At 63.3% G+C, this 15,788-nt stretch overlaps 2 protein-coding genes across 3 annotated transcripts; one reads left to right on the forward strand and one right to left on the reverse strand.

Moving 5' to 3' along the window:
- Positions 1–951: 951 nt before the first annotated feature.
- On the forward strand, positions 952–1,917 carry LOC140260586 (ring finger protein-like). The gene has a single exon (XM_072353097.1). It carries the CDS (start codon positions 952–954, stop codon positions 1,915–1,917), a length of 966 nt encoding a protein of 321 aa, XP_072209198.1.
- Positions 1,918–5,129: 3,212 nt separating this feature from the next.
- On the reverse strand, positions 5,130–9,468 carry RNF208 (ring finger protein 208). Of its 2 annotated transcripts, none has more exons than XM_072352955.1 (2): positions 8,815–9,468; positions 5,130–7,669 (listed from the first exon to the last, which is right to left on the reverse strand). In XM_072352955.1, the coding sequence occupies exon 2, from the start codon at positions 7,092–7,094 to the stop codon at positions 6,273–6,275; it is 822 nt and encodes a 273-aa protein (XP_072209056.1). In that variant the 5' UTR covers positions 7,095–7,669; positions 8,815–9,468; the 3' UTR covers positions 5,130–6,272. The 2 variants fall into 2 exon arrangements, with proteins under 2 accessions (XP_072209056.1, XP_072209055.1); XM_072352954.1 differs by lacking the exon at positions 8,815–9,468 and adding an exon at positions 8,468–8,586 and having other exon boundaries at positions 5,131–7,669.
- Positions 9,469–15,788: the final 6,320 nt, after the last annotated feature.

Raw genomic sequence — 15,788 nt, forward strand, 5'->3', positions numbered from 1 at the left:
TCTGGTGGCCGAGGCCAGTGGGGACAGGCACCAGAGGTTCAGCCCTGAGCTCCTGGAGTGCCACTGCTGGTTTCCTGTTCCATGAACTGCTGGACCCATCCTCTGTCCCACCCTGTGAGCTGCCTCCAGCCTGGCCCAAGCAAGTCAGCGATCCCCAGCCCTTTCCATGGCATCCCTTGTGCCGCCAGCCCTGCTCGTGCCCCACTGGGACCGGAGCCACCATCTTCCTAACCCAGTTCCTTGAACTCCATGTCACAACGTAAATAGCAATTAGGGACCAGGCTGCGATGACTCAGAGCCTGGGACAATCCCTGGGAGCAGACTGGGGCAGGAAGGGACAGGGGTGCCACGCCGTGCTGTGACCCAGCCACACTCCCACACGTGGGATCAGGGGTCCGGTGCGGGTGTGTGGTGCTCGAGGGCTGTGCTGGGGCCGTGTCCAGCCCGTCCTGCTGAGCTGGGGACTGAGCTGGGGGCAGCGCCGTGCCCGTGTCCCTGAGAGCGCTGGCCTCGGCGCCCCGTGTTGCTCCGTGGGGTGTGAATCGTGGGTGAGGGGCAGAGGCGGCCACGGGCCCAGCTCCTCCCTGGCTCCCACGGAGCTGATTGGTGCAGCCATGGCCGCCTGCCCCGGGCCGCCTTCATTTGAGCAGCTTCCAGAAGCCGACAAACCAGACCGGTGAGAGCCGGGCCGGCCCCAGCATCGCGCCGCCTTGGATTTCCCTGGACGGCGGTGAGTCGGCACCGCAGCAGCGCTGGGGAGGCGGCGATGGACGGACGGTCCCGGTGATGCCCCTGTTGGGCTGCTCCGTCCCTGGGGGCGATGGGGACACGCCGGGCGGCGGCTGATCCTGAGCGATTGACCTGGCACGTGGCCCCGGGCCGTGCTGGAGGGATGAGGGGATCCTGCGCTGCTGCCCTGAAGCCCTCCTGGCAGCGGGGCTGAGGGTGTCCATGGAGCCGTTGCCAAGCGAGGAGCTGGGGCCTGGCCCTCCATGCACACAGACAGATGCTGAAAGAAGCCCAACTGAACAGCAGGATGAACCCGGGGGGCCGGGGGGACCCAAGGAGCCACCCCCACTCTGCAGTGAGGGTCGCAGCACAGCCTGGGGCCACTGGAGCCCAACGAAGGCAGAGGATGTGACAGAATCGCTCCTGCACGGCTGCCACGAGCCGCCTGGCTGCAGTGCTGCTCTGACGGATGGACAGGGTCCCCCCACCGCCTCCAACCCTGTGCTGCCCCACGGGGAGAGCCCGCTGCCCTCGGAGGGGTCACCCAGCCTGGAGAGCTCCTCCAGCTCCACCCTGAGCCTCTCAGCTGAGGGCGGTGAGATGGTGAGCAGTGAGAGCACGGTGCCGGAGCTGTGCCGCGCGCCGCTGGGCAGTGAGGACGAGTGCCCCATCTGCACGGAGCCTTATGACGACGAGCGGCACAAAGCAGCCCTGCTCAACTGCAACCACGGGCTGTGCCACACCTGCCTGCGTGCCATCATGGACACGGCCGACAGCGCCGAGTTTGGCCGTGTGCGCTGCCCCATCTGCCGCCAGAAGACCCCGATGCTGGAGTGGGAGATCTGCAAGCTGCAGGAGGAGCTGCTGCTGCTGCACGCCGAGCCCGGGCCCCCCACTGCCCTGACAGCCGCCCGGCCCCCTGCGCTCCCGCCCCGCCGCCCAGGCCTGGCCGGTGCCCTGGAGCATCACTTCCAGGTGCGCTTCCACACCAGCCGCATGTTCGGCTGCCTGCCCTGCGTGCGATACCCGCCCGGCCTCATCCGTGCGCTGGGGCGGCTGCAGGGCCGATGCCGCTGCTGTTACCTCCTGCTGCTGGCCCTGCTGCTGGCGGCCGAGCTGCTCAGCTTGCTGCTCATCTTCCTCCCCATCGTCCTGATGGTGCTGCTCTTCCTCATCCTCGATAAGTAGCGCTGGGGTTGTGCCCCTGGGGGCTGCGGTGCTGCCAGTGAGCCTGGGCAGGTGAGGCAGCCCCAGAGCCGGGCGTCTCCTGTGTCCTGCAGGGCACGGCGTGGTGTGATGCCACAGACACACAGGGACGGGTGGATGGGGCAGGGGCTGGGCTCTGCCCACCCGCAGTGAGGGCATGTCCCCAAAGGGGCTCTGCTGGCAGAGCAGGACTGAGCTGTGTGTGGTTGGGACAGATGGATCCTCCAGCATGGACTGAAAATACAGTGTTTGCACCACTATGAGGTCCAGCTGAGTTTGGTGCCTGGCAGGGTGTCATGGTGCTGGGTGCTGGATGGGGACGAGCATGGTGGGGGGTGTTGGGTGCTGATTGCTGGCCCTGCCATATGGCATCCTGAGAGGGAACATCAGGGCAGGGCCTGCATCCACCACACCACTCCTGGGGGCTGACCAGAGCCTCGAGGAGAGCACGGGGACACAGGATGGTCTCCAGTCCCCTGGCAGAGGGCACCTGCACCCCCAGCGCCCCACAGCCTCCAGCTCCATGCATGGTGCCAGCCAGCGCTGGTGCCTTTCTCACACCTCTCACCTCCCCCTGCACGGAGATAAGAGAGCAAACACCACTGTGCTCCCAGCAGCTGCATGTGGGCAGTGCTGGGCAGGACACAGGGGATGGGGGGGGCAGCTCCTGATGCTGCTCTTGGGACCACTGGGCACATCCTGCATGGCTGGGGAGAACCTCAGCACTGGCATCCATCCTTGCTTCCCCATACTGTCCCCTGTCCCCACCCTGCCACCCCCACAAGGGCTGGCTGGCACCGCTGTGCCCTGTGGAGTTCTGAGAGCAGTCAAATGCCTCCACTTTGCCTTCCTTCCCTAGAAATGCACCACGGGTCCCTGCAAAGGGCTGCAACCATGGGAACAACAGGGCACTGTCACTGCATCGCTGCTTCCTCAGCACGTGACAGCACAGGAGGCAGAGGGGCATCCTGAAATGGCTCAGGCAGAAGAGCAGACCCCCCTGAACCACCGCCCCATCACACCGAGGGACAATTATTTATACAATGTGGAGCAGCTCCATTAGAAGTGCGAGCTTGGCCTGACTGAAGGGCATTTTTTGGCTCTGTTGGGCCTGCAGGGAGGGGAGGGCCCTGTCACCACGTGGGACACCTGACACATGTCCCTGCTCTACATTACATTGTGGAGGGGACAGGTTTTTTGGGGCGAACCAGAACACAGCAGCTCCGTGGGGGCCAGCACGGGAGCACCACACTCAATGCCATCCTCCAGCAATCCGCTTCCCCCTCTCCAGGCCATTTAGGGGCAGGAAGAGAGTGAATGCCCCCCAGGCCCCAGAGATGGGGTTCCGGCTGTGGGGCGGTGGCCCTGGGGAGCGCAGGAAGGGCTGTCCCTCAGGAATGTGGTGTCCGTGTCTGCTCACAAGGACTCTGTTATATTTAGCACCAATAGAAGCGTGCTGAGGGCTGGGCGATGCTGCAGAAGGGTGCAGGGCTCAGCCCCTAGAGCTGCTCCCATGTGTGCTGTTTATCTTGCTCCACAGCTGCTGCTCTGAAGAGCTTTTCATTCCCACACATGTGCACCATGCCCTGCTATGTCCCACAGCCCCGTCTCCCCATGCACACCCCGTGTCCCCCAGCACCATTCCATACACACCTCCCTGCAGCCCTCCCCCACATCTCAACTGCCCCATCGTCCCCTTGCATCCCACAGTCCCTCCCCTCCTCCATCACAGCCCCCACCCCACTGCCCCATGCCCCCACCCTGTGCCCTTTCACCAGCTTCTCTCACATGATTTCGCCCCAAATACTTCACAGCTCCCTGCAGCTGATGGCACAAGGGGGGCTGCCTGGTGTCCCCATTGCGGTGATGTGTCTGTCCCCATCCCCGCACACCCAGCAACACCTCTGCCCTGGTGACTGTCACTGAAGCCCTCCTGTTTTTCTGGCAGGTGGCAGTGGGGACATCAGGGCTGAGGGACGGGTTGTGCTGAGCAGCACCCATGTTGCACACCACCAGAGGTATGCACTGAACACGCCAGTTCTCAGAGCTGGTGTTTTTGGGCCCCATGATGTGGGACCAGTGCTGCCCTGGGATCTGTCCCAGCTGCTTCGGCTCTGTGCCACATCCCGTTATCTTCACGTCTTGGGGTTGCACTCTGTTGTGCAAGGCTTCTGGAAGGAGCTGTTGCAAGCAGCTTCCTCCCTGCTCCCATGGCTGCCGCGTGCCCAGGTTCCCCATGCAGGCTGCACAGCAGCATTGTGCAACTCGGGCAGGATGGGGCAGAGCTCTCTGTTGTGTTTTCACAGCCAATGGAACTCAGTGTGCTTGGAATATACAACCTGAGGCACATAGCTCTGCCTGGTCACAGCTGTGGGAGCCTGGCTTGGGGTGCTGGGGGGCCTCTAGTAGGCTCCGAGTTCCCCCTACAGCTGGCACTTAGGTCCTGTCCCTTAGCAGCATTCCTGGGCCCCAGCCCCAGCAAGCGCTTGTTTGAGGTTAATAGGTCTGGAGAAATGCTGGCGCCCAGCACTCAGCCCTGAAAGGCCCCATTTCTTCCTTAATTGCAACTCAAAATCAAATTAGTGGCGTTAAATTTACTCTGTGCCCAAGAGGTACCACGGAGAGGGGAGGACGCGCTGTACCCTTCATCCTTATGTAACAAACAGGGCAAATCCCTGCTTGGAGGGCAGAGCTGCCCCAGGGCTATGCATGTGGGGCTTCGCTCCCTTTGGGGCACTGAGGACAGCCAGAGGGCAATGCAGCATTCCCACTGGAGGGGAGGTTGGGGCCATCCCACTACTGGGGCTGGTCATGCCCCACCGTGTGCCAGGCTGCATGGCCCAGCTGCACATCTCCCCAGCAGCAACCCCAGTGCTCACTTGGGAGAGGTGCTGGGTGCTCCCTGCAGGTGCTGTATGCTCATGGTGCAGAACATCCTACCTTGTGCCAACCCCACAGCCCGGTCCTGCTCTTGCAGCACTGCTGCTCTGGATGCCCCCGTGTCCCTCTGTGAGTGCCCACAGGGTTAGCATTGCAGGGGCAGGGGATGAACCACAGGGGGATGCAGCAGCTCCTGCTCCTGGGGAAGCCCATCCTTGGGGTCTGTCTGCATCATCAGTGCCCCACGGAGCACATGGGAACAAGCTGTGGTGTCCCGCTGGTACACAGCCCCACTGCCCCACAGCATCATGCCTTGATACACCTGCTCGCCCTTCGTTCCAATATAATCTTTATTGGGGAGACTGGTCGGGGTTGAACAAGGCCGGGTATAAAACATGGTCATCGTCACAACCAGCGGTGGGAGGCGTTGGCAGAGCAGAACAGAATCAGGGTCGGCCCCCGTTCCCCATGCCCTCAGCTCCGGGCAGCGGGGCAGTGCCAGGGCATCACCTGCCCCACCGCTCCACAGGCCCCATCCCCAGCGGGTGCTGTGCTCTGGGGGCTGGTCCTGGCTCCAGATATGTAGGGTGGGAGGGGGCAGCTCAATGAGGGCCCCAGCTCCCCCAGCCCCAGTGTCCTGGGGGCCGTGCTGGGGCTCAGCCTCCTGCCTGGTGCTGCAGTGCTCAGCCCTGAGGGAGAACCTGCAAATTATGGCTTTTTCTTTTTTCTTTTTCTTTTTTTTTTTTAGGCTTTTTTTTTGTTTGTTTTTTTTTTTTTTTTGCTCTTTTGGCAGCAAACTTCTCCATCCAGATGCTCTGGGGAAAGCAAGACGGTGCACAGGAGGCGCCGGGCGCAGGGTCCCTCGCAGCCCCAGGGGGTGTCCCACAGAGAACGGGTGCAGCTCAATGCCTTTGTGAACGCATAGCGGCCTGGGACGGATGGGGAAAAATCCTCCAAAATGAGGATGAACAGGAGCTTTCCTCAAGGGCCGGCGGGGGGCACGGCCGCGTGTCTGCTCGGTGTGGCTGCGACTCGAGCGCACGGCGCGTGGCCGCTGAGACGAAAGCTTTGGCAAATAAATTACAGAGAGGGGGGCGGTGGGGCTGTCCTGGTGCCCAGCGCTGGGCACCGCATCTCTGGGGACTCCACAGCCACGGGGTGGTGAGATCAGTGCCACCGACAGGACAGCGTCCACTCCAGAGAGGAGCCCGAAGGGGGGTGCTCAGTGCTGGGGATGCACAGGGATGTGCCGCGTCGCCACGTCCCTCTCCCCAGCACTGCAGGTGCACGGGGGGCTGCCACTGGCTCTGTGCTGCGTCCCGAGGTGTGGCATCCCCATCGCCAGTCCGTGGCCGTGCTGAGGGTTGGCACATCCCCACGTGCACGGAGCATCCCACGCCGGGCGCTGCTGGTGCACGCGGTGCCGTCCTGTCCCTCGCGGGGCCGGGGCGCGGGGCTCACATGATGGTGCAGGAAGACAGCGGATTTCGGATGTGGCAGGTGCAGGCGGCCCCGCAGTACTGGCGGAAGGTCTGGTAGCAGCTGCGGTCGGTGTCGCTGCTCCACTGCACCGGGTTGGCAGCCAGAGCGTCGGCCGGCAGTCTGTTCAGGATACTGGTGTTGACTGCCAGAGCCGCCAGCCCGTAGTCGGTGAAGAGCACGGTCTCCCGCTTGCAGGTGGGGCAGGAGATGAACTTGTACTTGGGGCACGACTCGTAGAGGATCTGCAGGCACTCCTCGCACACCGAGTGCAGGCAGGAGAGGATGCGCGGCCGCTTGTTGGTGAAGTTGTACATGTGGCCGCAGGTGGGGCACTCGAGGGGCTCGCAGGGCGTCGAGGGGTGCAGCACGTACTGGTTGACGATCACCTCGTCCGACGGCGGCTGCCGGTGGAAGCACACCTCCGAGCTGCCCTTGCGCTGGGCCTGGTACCCGCGCTCGCGCCGCGGCAAAGGGGGAGTCCGGGGCAGCGGCAGCGGCGCAGGGGTGGCATCCAGCGCCGGGATGTCCCCGCACGCCTGGTTGACGATGATCTCGGACTCAGAGGGCCACGCTCGCTTGGCCACCAGGGGCGGCTCCCGGCGCGGAGCGGGTGTGTAGCGTGGAGGTGCCGCCTGCAGCTCCGAGAACTTCTCCGGGTGGATGATCTTCATCGCCTCCATTTTAATGATGACCTGTTGCCCTTTCAGACACGACATGAGGATCGTTTTCACATTACCGTCCACCGCTCTGGGGTCTCCGAGGGACGCCTGCATGAGGCTACAACATGCTGGCAGCATGCAGCGCTTTCAGTCTTGTTCTGGAGCAGGAGCACGGTGGGCAGCCGGCGGTGTGGGAGCGCATCGTGGGGACGTGCGGGCGTTGTGTCCCTTCTCTGACCGCCCCAGGGTGCAGGCGGGAAGGCGCTGCTCACGGCCGCATCCTGCCCTGCCTTTGAGGATGCGCTCGGGCAGGCGATCAAAGCATCTGCTCCCCGCGGGATGTCAGCGCAACATCGCTGTCAGCGGCCGTGTCAAGGCAGCTCCCCCTTGCCTTCGTGGCAGCTCCGCACGGGGAGGGTGAGAGGATGCCCACGTGTGGGGCAGTGAGGGAGGACACAGGGCAGGGGGGCCCGGCTGGAGCGTGGGCAGTGCCGTGGGGGGAGCGCCCGCCTCCTTGCAGCTCGATTCCTGCGTGCGCCGTAGGGACCCTCGTGGCGTTGGTGCGGATTCCTCAGCGCTGACTTCCCGGCTCTCCCACTCGCTGTCACCGTGGGCTCCCACGAGGTGTGGGGCTCATCCTGCCTGGAGCCGGGGCTGCCACGCGTCTTTTCGCTGCAGTCGGTGCCTCTGTTTCCAGCTCAGCTCTGTGCTCACTGCAAACGAAAAGCAAGAGGATGTTGGCTGCCGTGCTCCCCGGGGCTCTTCTCGCACGGTGCCGGCGATGGCTGCATGCCTCCATCCCGTAGTTTGCTCTCTCAGCACCGGCCCTACCGGTCCTTCCGTCCGCCCCACACATTTCCCCTGAGGCCCCTCTTGGGAATGGCCCCGCAGACTCCTCTGCCCCGGGGGATGCGCCCCGCAGCGCGGGGTCTGCGTACCCCCCCCGACACACACAGCATCTTCCCGGGGGGGCTCCCGCCGGCCCTGCTCTGCTCAGGGCTCTCGCTCACGTTTAGCCCCTCCTCTGCTCTGTGGATCTATTTTTACCTCTATCGCGCGCTCCTGATCTGTCCCTGCTACCATCGCTCCCTCCTCCTCTCCCCCTCCGCCGCTCCCTGCCCTCGACCCTGGGTTCGGGGACAGAGGGGGAGGCGGGCAGCGCCCCGGGGACGTTTTCTGCCTGGGACAACGCGGTGACAGCCCCCCCTTCAACCCGGAAAGTGCGAAGGCGCTCTGCTGTGCTCTCCTCCATCATGCCGCAAATCCTGTTAGCAGGACGCCTGCTCCCTGCCAGGCCTGACGGAGGGGGCCGGGGGGCCATCTGTTAGGGGAGGGGGCAGCGACGGGTTCAGCCTTGGATACCCGAGAGCTGCGGAGAAGGAGCCCGGCTGACCTCGAGGGATGACCCGGGGGGGGAGCTGCGGTGGGGCCCTGTGAGCATCCCGTCCCGCACCCCGCGGGCAGTCTCGATCCCCCCCCCCCGGGCAGACCCCCGCAGCCCTCGCACTCACCCGCAGCAGCGCACGGGCACGGCCATCCGGGCAGCGTCCGCCGTCACACCCCTCCGCGCACGAACCGCAGCGACACCGAACCCTCGGGGCGACGCAGCCCCCCGCCCCCCCCGAACCTCCCCGGCTCTCCGCACACCCGGCCCCTGCGCTCCGATTCCAGCGCAAAGCCCCGCAAAGCCGCAGCCACGGCCGCAGCCCAGCCGTGCACGCACACATGTGCACATACACACGCACACACGTGCATATACACACATGTGCGCGTACATACATGCACACACATGTGCCTCGACATACACGCGCGCCTGCGCGCCCGCAGGGTGATGCTCCCGGCCCGCGGCCGTCCTTACCTGCGGAGCTGCGGCTGTACGGACGGTGCTGCGGGCGCGGGGTGCCGGTGCGGCCATGAGCCGCGTTCCGGCCCCGCTCGGTGCGGCTAAAGGTTATCTGAAAGGCGCGGGGATGCGGCTCCGGCTCCTCGGGGATGCTGTCGGCTCCGCGTCGCCTCCCCCCGCTTCCCACGGCCCCGCCGCAGCCTCCGGCCGCTTCCCCGCTCCCGGGGTCGGTGGGGGAGAGACGATCCTTCGGACGAAGGCCCGGGGGGCACCGCGGAGCCCCGCAGCCGGGCAGCCCCCGTCCTCGGCCCCGCCGCCCCCCCCGGCCGCCGCGCCGTGCCCCGCCGAGGGCTGATGCAAGCGGCCGCCGGGCTGAGGGGGGGCTCGGCTGGGTTCGGCAGGTGCAGGCGGGCGGCTCCGCGCGGTGCCGGTTCCCTCCTCGCCGTCCCGCGGGGCTCAGCGCTGCCGGCGGCGCGGCCGCGCTCCCTGCGCGCTCCCGGCGCCCGCAGTGCCGCTGCAGTGGTGCAGCCGGCTCACATTTCTCTCGCTCAGCAGCGGCAGCGCGGGGCCCGCGGCCGCATCGCCCTCCGCCCCGCGCCCGCCCCCTCCGCACGCCGCCGCCCCCCCGGGGCTCAGCCCCGCTTCCTTCCTGCCCTCCCTCTCCCCAACACGCTGCCCCCCGGGGGGTCCGCCTGCTCCGTGCCCTCCCCCGGCGCGGCTACAGCGTGTGTGTGTGTGGGGGGGAGCGCGGTGACTCAGCATTGCGCTGCTGGTGGGGGGAGTTCTGTTAGGGGGGGGTTAGGGAGACAGCCCACGGGGATGTCGCTGTGTCCCACGCGGGATTCGGGGCTGGGGAATGGCCTGAGCCTATGGCACGCCGCCCCCCGGCCTTGCTTCTGGGCCAGCCCCGTGCAGCACACCTGCAACCCACGGCCCCACTGTCAGACCTGCGGCCCAGCTCTGCAGATGAGCCCCCGCACACACCTGAGGTTCAAATCCCACTGAGCATCATCCCGCACTCTGGGAGCCCCTGGGCACAGGGCCTGCCTGCTGTGCCACGGCTTTGGTGGGCTCAGCACGGCGTGTGGCCCTGGGCACCCAACTCAGCATCAGGAGAGCAGCATGCAGGGCTGCTCCCTCGGTTTGGGTCAGGGTGCTCGCTCTGCTCTTTCAGGTACTGCTGGGCTTCTGCAGACCTTTGGCATCTTCCTGCTCTCTGTCCTTTCCTCCTGCCCAGCCGGCCTCAGAATTTTGCCTGGTTCTGAGCTCCTTCTCCTCCCTGGCTGCAGTGCCCATTTCCAGCCAGGGATCTCTGTACCAGGCCCCTGCTGAGCCCTCACCACAATGAAATCCCTGAGCTGTGGGGTCTGGGGCTGCACTGGGGCCAGAAATGGGCACTGTGACTTCTCACTGCTGCTTTCACACGTGCAGAGCCCACGCATTTTCAGCTTTGTCCCCCTGCTGCTGCTGTCCTTCACCTTCATGGTGCGAAACAGAGGATTCCCTTAATCTTCCCTGTCTTCCATGCCATTTTTTGCCTGTTTTCCTGATGGCACTTTTGGATGCAGACAGCAAGAACCGATGTGTTCTGCCTGAACTCACAGAGCAAAGGAAATTGCAGGAAGTGAGTGAGTGTGAGCCATTTTCTGTTATTAATTCCTGTGGCATCCCCGTGCTGACCCAGCCACGCGGCGTTATTGCACTGCTATTTGGCGAGTTAAGCAACAGCTCTATTTAAAAACAATCACAAATGCTATCAGGGATCCTTCCTGCTGAATAAGAGTGTGTTGGTGCCAAGGTGCCCATTGCTTCCCAGTCACACATCCATCATTTCCAAACCTTGATGTTACAAGATGTAGTGCAAGTTGTAGCACCAGTGATGCAACCACAAAGATGCAAACTGTTATGCCAAAAAATAACCTGACCTTACATTTCTTCCCCATCGGCCCCATCACCCCAGAACTGCTCAAGCCGGTCACACATGGCACCTTATTGCACATCTGGATTAGCAGTGTGTTCAGCGATCTGCTCCAGCAGGGTGGCTGCTCATCCAACAGGACAAGCACCAACAGCCCCAGCACTGCACGCTGCCCCAGCTCTGGGCTCCCGCACACACTGTGCTCTGTTGTGTCCCCGTGGCCACCTGCAGCACCTGCACTGGCAGTGATTCATGTCCTGTCTATTTGCTGCCTGCCACTCTTGTTTTGGCGTTTGTTTGTCCATGTCTCGTACACATCAACAGCTCATTCCAAGATCCAGCCTGCTACTTGCAATGACCAGGTTGTGTACGGGTGAATCACTCGGTGTGCTGACAATGCACCCAAACATGAGCTCACCTCCAGCTTTGCAGAGAGCAGCTGTGCTCAGCAGGGCCGTACCAGGTACCTGGTTGTCCCTTCTGTGCAGTGCTGAGCAGCAGTGGGATCAGGATAGGACCGCAGCTGCTCCCAGCTGAGGTAGCATTGCTGCAATGGCACAGTGTGAGCCCCAGGCAGAGCAGGGTCAGGGCTGGGCTCCCACAGATGGGTGCTTGCCCAGGGTGAGCCAACACAGCTCTGAAGGAGGAATGCTGTTGGATCATTGGCCAAGGAGGCGGTGGAATTCTTGCTGTGAGTCGCTATTTCTGCCCCGGTTATGTCTGCAGCAGCAGCAGCGTGTGGGCTGGGGGCCATCGGGTCCTGACCATTTGTGCACTGTTTGCAGGGGGTTGGAAGTGGTGCCTGGGCTGCTGGATGGGAGAGATGCACTGTGTCACTGCAGCTGTGACCCTGCTGTCCCTGAGAGGCGTTGCTCGGGTGCCCAGCAGGGTGTGGGCACAGCCCCAGCCCTCCTGCTATAGCACCTGCCCAGCTCGGGCAGCCGGTGCCCACACACATAGCACTGCATTGCATTTCCAGCTCACTTGGGGTGAACCCAAGGGTTTTGCTTTACCCCCGTGGGAGCAGTGTGGGTGTGCAGCAGCCTGCCTGGCTCTGCGGCTGTAGGGGTGCATGGGGCCCCGTGTGCCTGAGCCTTTGCTGTGGTTTGAGCAGGGCTGAGCACAGCGTGCAGCACACAGAGCTGCAGCATGGGGCTCAGCACAGGAAAAGTGCAGTGATGTGCAGAGCTGGGGACAGGCTGCGGCCTGGGGAGCTGGGAGTTCCTGGGTGAGGATGAGGAGTCCTGTGAGGATGAGTCCTGTGGATGAGGATGAAAATGCTGCTCTGGGTGCACACCTGAGGGCAAGTGCAGAGCAGGGCTCTGCTGACGTGTGATGGGGTCACGGGAGGACCCTGAGTGGTGCAGGAGGCTGCAGCAGCACGGGGCTGCCAGGCTGCGTGAGCCCAGTGCTCACAAACACAGCAGACACAAATGGGAGCAGACAGGTTGACTCGAGTCGCCAAGCTCCAACCCTGGGAGCCCAGGGCTGCTGTCAGCACGAGACGGGCTGCTTGCAGCCATCCCAGCAGCACCACACTGCCTGCTGATGCCTGCACTGCAGTGCTGCGTCCTGGCATGACCGCAGCGAGGTCCTACAGAGGGGTCTCAGCCCCACGCTGCCACCGTGCAGTGGGGCTCTGCTCACCCTACAGCTCATGAGCAGAAGATGTGAGGTCTGCCTGCCCATATTCTCAGGGGATGCACATTGCCAGGGCACAGGAATAAATGCCCTGCCATGCCCTGCCCTACCTGGGGGTGCTCCTGCCCAGGGACCCCCAGCACCGCCCCAGGGCTCTGGAGGGGAAGATGGCCTTGTTGCATGGGAATGTCTGGGGGAAGCCACAGCACCAGCCTGTGTTGGTGAGTGGAAATTTCATGCGCCCGCCATGCGTGTTGTGAGGCCGGCAGCCGTGGGAGGAAGGTGACAGCTGTGGCATGTGGTGTAGAGAAAGGCATCGGGCTGCGCTCATGCTGCCTGCCTGAGGTTGGGACAGGATGGAAACCAGCGTGATGTGGGGCTGTCAGTGCTTCAGGGCTGGCAGCTGCAGGACCAGGCCCTGCCATGCTCATCCTCAGACTAGGGCATACAGGGAGTCACGGCCTCCAGACACTGGAATTTGGCACAACTCCCCACATCCCACCCCAAGCAAGAAGCTCCATCCCAGGTGCCCACGTCCCCATGGTGGTGACACAGGGGATGTCCCTGTGCATGGAGCAGTGCTGATGCCACCACCACGGAGAGGGAAGGACGGGGGTCTGCGGCACAGCCCGCAGCAGGGAGGGGCACGGCTAATTGGGATAATTGCTACAGCAGGCGAGGGGTGAGCGAGGAGGGGGAATGCCGGTGAGCAGCAGCAAACAAGGGGCCCTTGTGCATAGGCAGCCCCGGCACGCGGCCCCGGCTCCAGCCGGCAGTGAGAGCCAAACAAACGGGGACTGTTTGAGCCGAGCGAGGACAAGCGGGCGGCAGGACGGAAAGCAGAGCTCTGCTGAGAGCGAGCCGGAGCCAAGGGCCTGGCTGGGAGCTGGGTGCTGAGTGGGCCCAATGCTTTCCCATGGGTACAGTGCCCCTGCTCCAGCCCAGCTCTTTGCTGGGGACAGGGTGGTGGTGTCCCCATGCTGTCCCCAGAGCAGGGACTGGTGGAGCAAAGGCAAAGTTCTAAGAGGCACTGGGTTAGCACAGAGGTGACAGTCATTCCCACTGAGGCTGTCCCCAGCACGTGGAATTCCCCATCATGGAAAAAATAACAGGAAACAACCTAAAAACGTCCCCGGTTGTAGCCGATGTGACATCTCCATGTGGCTGTGGCACAGCTGAACCACGAGGCCACAGCGTTGCTGTGCACAGCTGCTCACAGTGAAACCAAAAGTGGTTGAGCATGGCTGTGTGTCAGCGCCGCTGCCAGCAGCACGCCTGGCCCCTCTGTCTGCAGGAAGCGATTTCTCAGCTCAGAAGACCACTGACATTTGAAGCAGGAGGCCTGTGGCCGTGCACGTGAGCTGCTGGGCCAGGTGTCCCCAGCTGGGGTTCTCAGGGCCATTTTCCAGTGCACAAATGCTTCTTGGCAGCACTCCGGGCTGCTCCCAGCTTGGACTGAGGGATGGCAGCCACAGCCCAGGGACCCAAATCCCATCCTGCATTGCTTCCCCAAGCGGGCTTTTGCCAAGACTGCAATGCTGTGGGGCCACCCCGCAGCAGCCCCATCCCCACCTCCCCCCAGTTAGGAATTTTGTGCACGGACAGAGCTGCTGGGACACCGTGTGGGTGCTGGAGTGTGATGCTGATCAAAGCACCTCAGCTCCATTTGCTGCCTCTGCGCAGCTTCCCAGCCCCAGCACTGGGCTGCAGGGAGGAGACGGGAAGGACTTGCTCCAGGCCAGGAAATCCTTGCTTTCTCCCACAGCCCGGCCACAGTGGGCAGCCACAATGCAAGTTTCCCTGTGCTGCTGCCAAGCCCCCATGTGAGCTGGGCTGGGAGCCACGGGGGAAAGGGACAGCACACGGGTGCAGGCAGTGATAAGGAAAGCGGCTGCTGGACCGGTTCCTGTGTGGGGACAGCCGGCAGGTGGCCAGGTGGGGCTGACCCATGCGGTGCCGGTCCAAAGTGCTGGGCAGGTCTGGTGGCTTTGAGAGCCCTGAGTGCTGTCCCCAGGGGAAGGATACCCAGTGGTGGGACTGCCTGTGGTGTTCTGGGGTTGACAGAGGGTTCATGATGGCCCTCAGGGCTGGGGTGGAGTGAGGTGTCCTGTGAGATCGTTGTAGGTTCTGGTGTTTGTGAAAAAAAAGCACCATAAAGCTCAGAGCTGGTCATGCAGGGCCGTGCAGCAGAGTGAGAGCTGGCACACAATAAGCAGCAACCTGCAACCAGTGGGGCTGCCTCGGGGTGTCTCCTCTCCAGCACCTTGCCCAGGACCTGGGCTGGTTTCTGCCTTTCAGCTGCATTTTTTTTCTGCCAACAGCTGCAGAAAATGAAGCAGTTCTGCAGTGATCACACGCCTTATTTCTCCTCGGCCGTTTGCTTGCTGTGAGTGTGCAGTTCCTAAGCAACCATCGGCTGCAGCAAGCCTGGTCCCAAATCCCAGCAGTCCCAAACCACAGCCGGGTCCAGTGCTCAGAGCTCCTGCCCATCATTTCCATATGTGCAAAGTAAGTGCCAGGTGCGTGGCTGCAGCTCCCAGCTGGCAGTGTCTGTCCCTTGCACAGTGCTGGACAGACATTGAAGGCTTTTGCCTCGTGGCTGCCACAGGATGAACCAGTTCTGGGGACAGGAAGAGGAGTGATGCTTTTGGATGCTGCCAAGGGCAGATCCAGGCTTTCTGTTCTCAATTGCCCTCCTAGGGAATGACGTGGTGGCCAAAGGAGTGATGTGCTTCCCATGGGGTCAGGGCAGGGTGCCCAGGCTGGTGCCCACCTGCAGAGTCTCCCTTGTGCTCATGGCATTTATAGGGTCCCTCTGCCATGGAGATGCTTTGGGATCTCCCCATTGTTCCCAGGATCATCACTGCCACCCCGCTCTGTCTCCAGCAGCATGACCCTGTGGTTCTCAGCACGTGAAAACCTCCACCTCCTCCTCCGCCAGGTTCTCAGCATCTGCCAGAAGAAAGCAAGATCAGCTCTACTTCCTCCCATTTACACCCCAGCCTGCCCAGACAGAGTAAAGCCCTCATCTTGTCGGGCATCCTTGCAGGGATTAAAGACAGAGCTGGCACAAGACCAGATCTCCCATTGGTAAATGGAGGCTGGGAAGCAGCAGGCCGCCAGGTCTGGAGCAGGAGAGCAGCAGACAGGGCTGAGATGGCTTCCGGAGGCTGCAAAGAGCCGAGCCGGCGCCGGAGGCTGCGTGCAACGAGATTATCCGGGAGAGCGTGGGCTGGGCCAGAGCATCCCCCGGCGCTGCCAGCTGCCACGGAGGGACAGCGGGACAGGGGGGCGGACTTCGGGCGAAGGCTGCCCGCTGACCACAGAGGCTGCAGTGCTCTCCGAAGCGCTACAACGGCATCTTCGCTCTTGAGACCCCTTGGGAGAGGACGGGCAAGGGGGACCCCCGCAGGTGGCGGTGAGCGGAGCC

Source organism: Excalfactoria chinensis, chromosome 18 (genome assembly GCF_039878825.1).
Source record: "Excalfactoria chinensis isolate bCotChi1 chromosome 18, bCotChi1.hap2, whole genome shotgun sequence".
Taxonomy (NCBI): domain Eukaryota; kingdom Metazoa; phylum Chordata; class Aves; order Galliformes; family Phasianidae; genus Excalfactoria; species Excalfactoria chinensis.